The sequence below is a fragment of the Uranotaenia lowii genome, chromosome 3 (genome assembly GCF_029784155.1).
Source record: "Uranotaenia lowii strain MFRU-FL chromosome 3, ASM2978415v1, whole genome shotgun sequence".
NCBI lineage: Eukaryota > Metazoa > Arthropoda > Insecta > Diptera > Culicidae > Uranotaenia > Uranotaenia lowii.
Window position 1 is genome coordinate 268,540,534 of NC_073693.1, and position 12,206 is coordinate 268,552,739.

At 35.7% G+C, this 12,206-nt stretch overlaps 2 protein-coding genes across 2 annotated transcripts in view; one reads left to right on the forward strand and one right to left on the reverse strand.

Moving 5' to 3' along the window:
• LOC129754221 (D-2-hydroxyglutarate dehydrogenase, mitochondrial-like) overlaps positions 1-10,144 on the forward strand; it is a 117,244-nt gene extending 107,100 nt beyond the window's left edge. The window contains exons 4-5 of the mRNA XM_055750138.1: positions 9,634-9,799; positions 9,864-10,144. Of these exons, the coding sequence (XP_055606113.1) occupies positions 9,634-9,799; positions 9,864-10,114 (417 nt within the window). The 3' untranslated portion in view covers positions 10,115-10,144. The remainder of the gene's footprint in view (positions 1-9,633; positions 9,800-9,863) is intronic.
• Positions 10,145-10,157: 13 nt separating this feature from the next.
• Positions 10,158-11,709, reverse strand: LOC129754231 (LYR motif-containing protein 4-like). The gene is made up of 3 exons (XM_055750162.1): positions 11,463-11,709; positions 11,283-11,403; positions 10,158-10,596 (listed from the first exon to the last, which is right to left on the reverse strand). The coding sequence occupies exons 1-3, from the start codon at positions 11,552-11,554 to the stop codon at positions 10,525-10,527; spliced, it is 285 nt and encodes a 94-aa protein (XP_055606137.1). The 5' UTR covers positions 11,555-11,709; the 3' UTR covers positions 10,158-10,524.
• Positions 11,710-12,206: the final 497 nt, after the last annotated feature.

Here is a 12,206-nt window from a genome sequence, read left to right on the forward strand (position 1 = left end):
TGTAAATATTGAATAACGTCGGAGACATCACATCTCCCTGGGGTAACCCATTGCTTATAGTTCGTGTTACGCAGTTTTGACCAACTTGCATGGTTAATTTCCTGTTTCTAAGGAATGAGCCGACCCACACCACAAGTTCTGGTAGAAATCGTCGTTCACCCATGATGTTTTCAAGGATTTCGGTTTTTACAGCATTAAATGCATTAGTTAAGTCAATGAAGACAGCTGCTGTGATAAAGTTATTTCTCTTGTTTTCTTTCACGGTATTAACCAGAAAATTTACACAAGTTGACGTTGATACTTTCTTACGGAAACCGAAAGAGTTTTCTGGAAGAACGTTGTTATTTTCGATGTGGGTTTGGAGTTTTTCCAAGACCGCACTATTTAGAATTTTTGTTAAAGTGGGGACAAGTGAAATTGGCCTTTTACCTTCTATGCTGCACTGATCTTTACCATGTTTTGGTATGGCAATAACTTTAATTTCCTTCAACTGAACAGATAGCATTCCAGCTATGAACATTCTGTTCAAATCTTCAATAACTATGTCTCTGATTGAGGAGTTGAGGTGTTTGAGCATACCATACGTTATCTTGTCGCTGGACGGAGCAGATTTGCTTTTTTTTCGATGTAGAATTTGGTTCCATAAGTCTGAGTTTAAGATGTTATATTGGCAAGTTCGTCCATATGTCGAAGGAATGTCCATGTCAACATCATTACTGCCAAAATGGAGATCCATGAATTTTTCCCCCATATTAATGTCCTCCATTACGGGGTTAGTGACCTTACGTTTCTTGTTGTTACCTGCAATTTTGTTAACCTTCTCCCAAAGTGTTTTTGAACTGATCTGTGGATCGAGACTTGAAGCGAATTTTTCAATGCTTTTCTTCATAGCCTCCCTTTTAGTTCTAATAAATAATGCTCTCGTTTTCTTCACTAAAATCGCATTCTCAATTGTACTTTGGGTGTTGAAGTTTCTGAGGGCATCAGACTTCTTCTGCCATGCCTCTTCAACTTGCGGATCCCACCAAATTTTAGGTACATATTTGCTCTTTTTCCTATTGTTCTTTATTGTTCTGTTAATAACTTCCTTGAGGTCATCCAATCCTGATACTTCCCAGCTATTCAGAGAATATATATCCTCGTAAATTTTAAGAGAGTCTGTGTAGAAACGAGCGTCATTGGACTTGCAACATGTTAATTCCATTTCAATCAATAGGTGCTGACTGCAACCAATCGACTGATTATGAATTTTCCATGTGACTTCATTGAACAAACTCGCAGAGCACAACGAAATGTCAATTGCTGTTGACCTTCTACCTGTTTCCAATGGTACATAAGTTTTTTCGCCTGTATTTGTGAGTATTAGATTTGAACAGTTGATTTCACTTATGAGGATCGAGCCTTTTGTATCAGCCCTATCGTCACCCCAAGCGGGGTGGTGGCAATTAACATCTCCGCCTAGGATTACACGTGGGTATTGACTTAACTTGCGGAAGATAGATTGAATATTGGTCTCAAATTCATTCCTATCGATGTGAGGAGCAATATATATTGCTGCAATAACTATATCGAATTTTGTAAGTTTGATAGCTGCCATTTGAATTAAATCGGAATTTACATTTAAAGAGATTTTCAGGTAATTTAGTGAATGTTTCAAAATATCCCCACTCCACCGTAACCATCTTGACGGGAAACAAGGATTCTGTGAAAACCGCTGATGTTGTACTCTCTTTTATTTTCGTCCCCTGGTTTACTCCATGTTTCTGACAGTAATGCAATTTCATAATTATTTCCTGATAGTACTCGGAATACTTCTTCCTTGTTTTTATTCAAACTTTGTATATTTGACTGTATAATTTTCATATTACTATTGCGTATTATTTACATTGCTTGATTTGTTCATGAATTCCAGACTATTAGGGTTTAACTTACCTCTATCTATCATGCCTGTGACAAATGACGAGAACTTTTCTCCTTCGTAGAATGCCTTGCCGTCAAGCCGTTGCTGTTTGCTCGATGACGGTATGGCTGCAGTTTCTTCGGATGACCGGATGGTGGATGTCTTATTTTGCTGCATTTTCCTTAGGTTAGCCTTGAAGCGCTCTGCGTCAGTACTTCTGTATTGATTAAACAGCGCCACTCCGTTACTTGGATTACTTTGGTTCGCCTGCTTCGAGCCATCTCCGAATACGCGTACTGTGTCACTTATAATCGGGGACTTCGATCTTTCCGCCTCTCTTTTACGTCGAATTGCTCCTCGCTCTGACTTTCGCTGATATTTTCCTGCTGTCATGCTGGCATATGACTCTCCCGGCGTCGGCTCTTGTGTAAATTCCACTAGAGCTTCATAGTAGTTCTGTGTTTTGATTGGGAGTTGTTCTAAAGCTTCAACCGTAGTCAAACTGGTACGAGCCAAGATAGCTTGAATGTTATTTTGTCGATTTCTTTCTGGGCATTTCGGGTCCGTAGTGGCGTGGTCAGTGCGACAATGGAAACACTTCACACCTAGGACGCAGTTCTCAAATTCCTCTGCAGTCTTGTGAACCTGGGTACATTTTTGGCATCGTTGCTTGCTCTTACAGTTATCTGTGCGATGGTTGTATCGCAGACAGTTAGTACAAAGTACCGTTTTCCTGTAAAAGGCTCTTACATGCACTGAGCAATGAAATATTTTAATCGATTCAGGCAGTTTTTTCGATCTAAAAAGGATGCTAATCCTTTGTGTTGGTTCTTTATCTTTATTGACCCAGCGAGTTAAACGTTGTACTTTTAGGACAGGGTACTCACATTGTATTCCGTCTAAGAGATCCTGCTCCGAAATGTCCTCAGGGACTCCAGCAACGACACCAGATACAGCAATCAAATGCTGAGGTATGTATGCCCGATAATTTTGTTCTTTAAGTAAACTATCATTGGTTAGGCGGTTAGCTATTTGAAAGTTGTTCAAATACACCATTACTTTATGACGACCGACATGTTTAAGATCCAAAATATGGGCCTTATAGACAATCATTTTCCGTAGGACATTGGCCAGAGCTAGCTTGTTGATCTGGTTTTCTTCTGATTTCTCAATAATTTCCACTAGCACTCTGAACGGACCTTGTTCACCGGCTTCATACTGGTAGTTGGTTTTTTCTTTACGAACTGATCTTTCTTTTTCACCGAATTCGCGATTTTTGGGGTTTGTTTTATTGGGACGTTCCATTTCCTGATCTTTTTCATTAGAATCAGCCATCTTCTTTTCTTAATTTTTCCACGTTTTCATCGTAGAAGAAATTATAACCTCACTTTTGCTTCCCAATATCACTGGCGTCTATTTCGCCTTGATGGCAATTTGAATTGAAAAAATGCACTCAACTTTGGTATTATCACTCAATACTCGTTTTCCGATCCTCCAACACTTTTATTTTCCCGGCAACTTAAACAAATTCGAACGTCCACTTCACTCGCATAAAATTTTTCAGAACACGTACGCTCGCCTCGACGGTTTAACCGAAAAAAAAGTGGTAATTACTGCCGGAACTGCTTTTTGCTAGCGATAAACGAAAGAAGAATGTTTGTTTACATTCTTTAGCGTTTTCGTTGTGCCAGGGCGAGTACAGCTACGGGTGCAAGCGGTTTAAGCAAAAGTAGGCAAAGGGTACCAAAAGTTTCTCAATGGTGGAATGGTGGAGACGGAGCACTAAATTGTGACAGCCAGTTGTTTGCCTACAAGCCTTCGCTGGTTTGTACTGTAAACATTACAATTACCTGTCACAAGATGGTCGATTCCGTGTTCTGGTATCCTAACACACCCGTAGCTGTACTCGTCCTGGTCGTGCATCAAGAGTTGGATCAGTGAAACCGAATATATGCCTAAATGATTTGTTTGACAGAGAGTGTTGTGCGATGGCACTGACCATCAGTTGTGATGGGTGAATAGGTAAACGGTTTCCAATAAAATTTTGCATACAATTTATTGTAAACAAAAATATTACATAAGTAATCAACATTCGAATGAGGATTGTTAAGTATGAATTGTAAAAATTTAATAGCTTTAAAATTAAAAAATTAAAATGTTACGGTAATTTGAAAAATGTCTGTTACAATATAAGCATTTCGATAACGAATTTTTAAAGGAAAAATGTGCCAGAATCTCTTTTTCGAGTAGATTGCTACTGACGTTTATCGGCTTCTCAACCATCAAGCAGAAATATATTTTTTTTTGTCTAAATTTCTGTTATTCTAAATAGTCTTCCGTAAGTTTATTCGTTTTAAATGAACGTCTTCCAAAGTACTATTTTACCGATAACGCGCGGGCGCATTCGCCCTTTTAAAAATTTGGATCGATAAATTTGTCTATCGAATAGAACAGTCAAATGCCAACCCAGTTGAATGTTCGATTAATTTGTGAACACATGTTGAAACAAGCTCTTAAATTTTAAAATTGGCGCTATTGTTCTGTTTTTTTCAGAGGTGCATTTGAATAAGGTGATAAAGTTGATTAATGGAAAAAGACTCATTTAATATTTTCGGTTAAAAATTTCTAAGGTACGTAATTATAAACCTAAAATACTGTATTTTTGTATTTTTTATAAATTAAGGAAACCCTATTTATGCCTATTTATTGTTAATTTTTGTTTTGCAAATTAACCTTGTGTTTAAAAAAGTAACAAATTTACAACAATTAATGTATAGAAAAAGTGATAAATCGTATTTTATTTTAATTTTTTTCTTGTACTCAAATCATGAAATGAAGGGTTAAGCTATAATGTGGTCTAAGTTTTTTATTCTTAATATTTTAGAATACCGAAATTTTTGTATCAAATTGAATTCTACAACAAATTATTATCCCAGTTTGTTGTTGATACTCAAATATGGTCTTAGTTTCTATCCAATAAAAAATGTTGAAACCTATGTCATGCCTAGTTTAGCTATCGTTCAATAATTCATAGGGGAAAGTCGGGTAAGACGGACACCCTAAGGTAGAATCGCAATAGAAAATCAGATATTGCTTTTTTCATCGCAGTTTTCATGCAGATGGGCAGTTTAGGTTGTTTGCTATCGCATTAACCATTAGAATTTGTAAACTTCCTTCATCAAGACTGTTTTTATAGCAATCTAAAACATGCTTGCAAATTACACTTTTCAAAAATGTTCGGGTAAAACGGACACTGCTCAGAAAAGGTACATTATGTTGCAAACATTGCTTTTTAAGCAGGTATTTGTGTGAGTTAAGTATTTGAAAACGTTTTAAAATCGAAATGGAACCAACTGGTCCGAATCCAGAAGCGAAACAGTGTGGTTTCGTATTCCGTATTTTATAGGCGCTTTTTTAACCGGAGGTCCTATTTTTACAGTTTTTATGGCCTGTTTGACATGCCGAGTGCTTTTCGACCGACAATTGCTCTTGCCAAGGTCTTTCGAAGGCGTATGGATGATCAAAACGATGAAAAATTCAAAATATCTGGAGTAACTTATGTATCCGTTTTACCCGACCTTGAGGTGTCCTTCTTACCCGCCTTAGCAACTTTTTTTTCAAAACGTTTATTGTTCAAGCCCTTTGACGGAAATTAGCTGATTTTCCTCCAGATGGTTAAAAAGAAGCCTAACAAACACTCTACCTTTGAGAACGGTTGAAATTTTCGAAACTTTTGCGAGTTATCAACTATTAAATGAGGAGAGAAAATAACATCAAATAATGGATCCTCAAAGTTTTTGTTTGTTTTGTTTACTGTTATGGGACCTTGCTTGCTATAAATAAACAATGAGTCTCGAAAGTGTTGATACACTTAGGCGAACATATTCTCATCATTAGATTTTTGCCAAACATTGTAATTTTCGAAATATCGAAAGTGTCCGTTTTACCCGCTGTGTCCGTCTTACCCGACTTTCCCCTACCTATAACTGAACCTAGCAATTTGCTGTTAGCACCTAATGTAGGCGAAGCTTCAAAATGATATAAATTGAATAGTTATGACTATAATGATGAAAATTATTTGGAGAAGATTGATCGTTCAACTGATATAATTGTGATGCTGTGAACTTGATGATGCCTAGTTTTGATATTACCGAAATGTCAAACCCCAATTAATGGCCACACTATACTGTTAACTAAATTGTATGTTTGTTTTCAGTTCGATTAAATTAATTTATTTATCGCCGAAAATGGAACACCAAATCATGATACCATTTTCATCTCGCTTTTCTACTTGATGAAAATAATGAAACCTTGGTGATGCCTTGTTTTGTTATCTTGGCAAAAATAATACCAAATAGTGCTTTCAATTTGCTCTCAAGGCCATATTTAGGTATTGGTTAGGCATCATGTTTCGACATATTGATGCTTAAACGGAACCTCATTTTGCCATCGGTAAAAATGCGACACTAAATTATACTATCGTTTTGGCATTGATAGCTCATTTTGGTCACTGTTTGCTATCGATTCAGGCATCAAAGTCTGCTCGGGAATTGACAGATCGCCACCAAATTCTACACATGTCAACACGTTACTAGATAGAATCACTGAAAATTTCACTGAAAGTTTTGCGCTTTTGTTGAACAGTATTTTCAGGAATCACAGCGAATTTCTTTTTGGAATTATTTTCTGCTTTATCGGTCAGAATTAAAGAGTTGAAATGAATGGCAGATAGAACATCAGAAGTAATTGAAAATGAGTTTTGAAAAGAGCGTAGAGCATTTGAAATAGAGGCTTGACCACATATTGAATTCATTGTCCCGAGATATAGGGGAGGGGCGGGCTATATGCGCCTATTAAGCAAAATACTGATTTAATCAAATACTACCTACATCGAATATGTGTACAAAAACCATATACACATGAGCAGACATCTGTTTTCTATACATTGAAGTAATTTTGTTGTTGTAATCTCTTTACGTTTTTGAGAAATTGATTTTATTATAACTGTTGTCAAAATTGCCGTTCCTCAAACCATGTGGGCTAAACGCGCCTATTTATGTTTAAGCTAATATTTCTGTTTTTTGGCAATACTTCCGTATAATTTCATTGGAAATGCTAGAAATTGATAACTTTCATACAACAAAGCTAAAGTTTTTTAAAAATCTATGTCTCTTATAACTTTATGGGATAACCAAAATTTAGGGTTGCCAACATATGGAGCTATTTCATTCCTAAGATAAATTTTATCAACTCAGTTTTAAGATCTTCGATTTGCTCTTAAGATATTACTTAGAGCTTAGATTTGAAGTTTTAATGATAAAAATCATATATTTATTATATTTCACCTGTTATTTTAGGGTAATGGCATTTTACAAACATGATGTGGGCATACAAAAACACTCTCTTATGCCATTTTCCCATCATTATGAAACCATCATAAAAGCTTAAATTAGTTTAACTTCTAAGGTTCATTTGAATAAGAAACAAAAACCACCCAACTTTTTGTTTTGAGCTTCTTTACGTATTATTTTAAAATTCAAAATATTACATCAAAAGGTATCAAAACCTTGTATGAATTTTCAAATTTTTTTGAGTAGGTTTATTCATAAAATTCTTCTTTGCCTTATGTTCAAAGCGTACCACCCTCAAAATGCATTGATTAGTCTTGTCAGTCATTTCGTCAAACGGCCGAAGGCGCATTTAACCGGATGGGCATATTTAGGAAACCTTTCCCCTAGTCTTACGACACTATCCACTACCTCCCCTCATTCCTACGCTAGTTTATTAAAGACGTAGGAGGAGTGTATTCGAAAAAAACTGCAACACTTTGTATTGTGAATAACTTTTGAATGCATTAATGAAAAATAATAAAATTTTCAGCGAAGTTACTTGGTAATGTAATATTTACATATGCAAATTTTTGTTTGTGATGTTCTGTCAAGTTTTTTTTTGAGATAGCTTCCTGTGAAGAAATTTTTCGACTTTGATTTTTGAGCAACACTTACGCTATCTATAACGCATACTAAGAAACACCTTTTTTTAAATCAAGGCAATTTTTGATTACGTTTGCTGTTTCCTGAAGTTTCCTGACTTTCAAAATTTTGAATTTGGTCAAAGTTATAACAAATTTAGCCGATTGTTCTCCTTCGGCACAAAAACAACATTTTTGACTTTTTATCACTCCATCACAGTTTTTGCGTAATGGCATGATTCCAGATCCAACTTAAACAGAGTATAAACTTTGTGGGAGCTATTGAAGAGCTTTGCAGAGAAAACTGTCGCATTTGGAGACAGTTTTCTTTGTATATTTATCCATTCGCCGTGTCAATCGTTATGAAAGAATCAGTAATTTGCAGTTTCCGCAGATCGTTAACCTCCTCAAGTACTAGACATTAAATTTTTCATTTTTTTATCCTTGTTTATCTCCGGAAAATACAAGCAAGACTTGTTAACAAAAAGTTTCTAGTTGGAAACCTGCCAGGTGACTGTTAAAGAGTTCGTTTTGCTGTCCATTAAAAAAATTTTCAATATATCTCTCCACAAACAGTTCAAATATTTTAGGCACGATTTTACCACCTTATTTTGTTTATTTCACCGGTGAGCAGCTTTTTTACCTTAGAGAAATGAATTCAAGTTTTTTCATAGTTTTACCAAGGTCTTGCATGCAAAATTTTTAAAAGGAAATTTTATAAATTACTGTTTCAACTAAGCTCTTCGATAAGGGGTATTTGATAAATATTTTTAAATTAGGTTCTAAAATCGTTAAGAATGTTGTTGATAGGGTAAGAATAATCGACTACACCAAAGGCGTCTTCTTCTTCTTCTTCTTCTCTTCTTCTCACACCAACATGGCCAAAACTTGTAAGCATCCTGGAAAATGAAAAACTTGCGTTCTTGCGCATTTTTCTTTTCAACATAGTATCTGATACATAGAACATGCATTGCAGATACTACTACGGCCAGGCCAACCATGAGATGTAAAACGCAAAAGATACAGGTTCAAGGGAGGAATGAAGCGTGGAGTTCCCTACCAAACGCTTCATATGATTATATAGAGTTTTAGTTATTTGGGAGAATAATAAGATAAAAAAAAAACAGAATAAAAATAATACAGAACGAGCTCACCGAATCAAAGGGAAACGATGATTACGGATTATTCCAGACGCAGAAATAGATTCCACTCCTGTAAGAATTTCCGGGAACATAACTTGACTGGATCAGGTGATATTGGGAAAACTGCCGGCTTCGCTTCTTCGGAGGAACCAAGGCTAGATAGTAGGTCTTCTTTTGGGAGGGGCACTGGTCGGTTCCATTTCTCGTATTTCAACCACCATAAAAGCTTCGTTTCTCAAATTTTTCACCAATATCACAAATTTAAGAAAACTTTCCTATCAACAAAAATTGTCTGCTTTCTTCGCCTAATCGACTACACCAAAGGCGTCTAAAGACATAATTTCAAAAATGGTAGATAACATAAAAAACTAATAACTTACCTGTTAGATATTCCGGAAATCAAATTACGCTCCATTTTCTGGCGACGTAGTTCCTTGCTGAGTTTTTGTAATGTTACTGCTATTCAGGTCATCATAGCATCATTAATTACATTTTTAGCTCGGAAAAGGAGAAAATGAAAAAAAAGGTTTATTAAATTTATTCAAAATATCAATGAAAACTAACGATGAGCAGAGAGATAACAAGTAAAAAAATTCTTAGAATTTTACTTTCTTTTTTAGAAAATTTGGCAACTCAGAGAACATATCCCGACGGCCATTTATAGCAACAATTTTTGCTTGACCTACGACCTTTCGTTACCGTTACGTCATTTCTACGACATCGTTCCCGAAACCAGACGCTTTGTGGGAGATGCGGCCAGCCTGGTGTGTGGCTTCGGACATATTGGTATTAAACTTCAATTTACGGTTTACAAGTTTCTCAGTGTCTTTTTCGATTGTTTTAATTCCAGGAGATTCTAACATCCATCTTACAGTTGCTGGCGATGAACTGACCGACGAAATGCATCAACAAATCGATAAGTTTGTGTACGGATTCACTTCCAACCTTCGAGGAAGCATTAGTGCGGAGCACGGAATAGGTCTGCTGAAGACCAACTATTTGGAGCAATCAAAATCGGCTCAATCGATAGCGCTAATGAAAGATATTAAATATACATTCGATCCCAATCATATTCTGAATCCCTATAAAATATTCAACTGACAACTTGATTTGATGTTCGGATACAATAAACTGAAGCATTCCATAAATCTAACAATTTATTGTTCTTATTTTTTGTCACCCCCTTAGTCTACAAACTAGGTAAACTTGGCATAAAGAAAAAAACGCAGTGTTCAAAACGAGCTTTTGTCATCAGAATGACGTTCGATATAATGTGTAATACATACATAAACTACTAGTTGTAATTGATCGTTTCTTAAAAGATTTTAATTGGTTTTTGTGGCTTAGCAAATTTTCCTTTCGAAAATTGAATAAAGAGAAGCAAAGAAAAACTTACGTTCCAGAATTATTTGAGTGATGGTTCTGCAATAGCTCGCCGTTCAATTACCACTTTATTGTAACGATCATCTACTTAACTACCCCCAATAGGTTGTCATTCGGTCGTCACCATTCTAGGGCGATTGTGAGCTGCCACTTTGTTCGATGACCAGCTTGTCTGTTTGGTAGAGCTGGCTGACCAGTACCTAAAAGAAGAAAATTATTTAGACTTCCTTGATGATTAAGTAGGATTTATTTAGGGCTTTTGACAGTTAATTTGAAAATATCAAGTTTTGAGGCTAAAATTAAAATGATTAAATTGAATTATGAATCCGGAATTCTATCAGATTTTTTCAATTAAGAATTTGAAGTCTTGGTCTATAGGTAAATAGATAATTTTAAATGTTAATGCATAATTTAAAACATGAATTCCAGAGGTGAAACAGCCTGTGGCTGAAAACCTCTTAAATAAAGACAAAAAATATATATATATAAATTGACAATTTAAAAAAAATAAAATTCTGAGTCTTAAATGAAATGCTTGAATATTGAAGTCTGAATCGAATTATGAATTACAAAAATTTTAGTTGAACTCCTTATATGGATAATTGAATGCTAAATTACTAAGAGATAGGAAAGAATAAGTTCACAATTTTCGTTTTTCTTAAATGATGATTGTAATTTGTAATTTATTGTTTATCAACTTCTACGCAGCCTAAATGATGATATGAAATTTTTCTTATCAGATGTACAACCTATGCGTAAAGAAGCTTATTTCCTGAAGCGTTCAAGCCGTTTGATAGCGACTGATAAAGCCACCCGACTAGTGGTTGTTACATCACGCACGTAAACAACGTGGAGATCGTTGAACCACTGCCATCGTCTATCTTACCTGTCGCCTAATCATCTCCAGATTCTTCTGTCCGAATTGCAGCTGGCTCTCGATCAGTGCCGAATCATTGAGCGCCTTATTGTCCCGGAACGAGTCCCGAATGCGTCTCAAGGCGTAATTTCTGTTGAAAATTAACAAAAATGAATAAAACGAATTTCAATCAAATCAACCATCGCTTACCGGAAATTGTAGGAGGTGAACTTTTGCGATTCACGAATCAACTGTCTATACAACGAAAGAACCTTCATTCTGGAGATGCTTCCGCTGGACATAGCGTCCGGCAGTCGAGGGTCGCAAACGTACGGGCGAATAACCGGGAGAGCAACTTGCGAAATCACTGTTATCGGCAATCACAAACAGGAGATTACTTGCGAGAAATGCAACCAAAACAAACCGAAGGATGAAACTATTTTGACATCGCGACGACGAAAACCGGCATGTGAACCGCATGAGCGTCGCCATAAGAGGGAGCTTCAATTGTTAGTTCTGATAATTGACACGAGAGGCGCTTCGGTAGGTAGGAAGAATTTTTATCAGAGGTATCAGAAGGGTTTTAAAAAGACTGTAAAAGCAAACTATTTATCAAGGTTTTCAAATAATTCTGACACTTATCATCTGTAACTGTATTCTTCACAAGTGTGGTTCATTATTCTTTTATATTGGTTTGGTGATTCTTGTGAATTCAACTGGATAAAACAAAATAGAACAAGAAAAAATAACACAAGACACGAAAAAAATCAAGATAAAATAAAATAGAACAAAAGTAAACAAGAAGACAAAACGATCAAACTAGAAACAACAACATATACTAGTAAAACAACAAACAAAAAGATAAAACATCAGAATATAACAATATAAAACAAGATAACACACACATGAACGAACAAGATGAAAAAAGAAATAATAATATAAACTAAATAAAAC

Bases quoted from the DNA above. Each gene is read 5' to 3' on its own strand.
- LOC129754231 (XM_055750162.1), bottom strand. From the start codon at position 11,554: ATGTCCAGCGGAAGCATCTCCAGAATGAAGGTTCTTTCGTTGTATAGA. The intron at 11,404-11,462 runs GTAAGCGATGGT...AATTTTCAACAG, and splicing joins TTCACCTCCTACAATTTCCG to AAATTACGCCTTGAGACGCA. The intron at 10,597-11,282 runs GTAAGATAGACG...TTCTTCTTTTAG, and splicing joins TGGAGATGATTAGGCGACAG to GTACTGGTCAGCCAGCTCTA.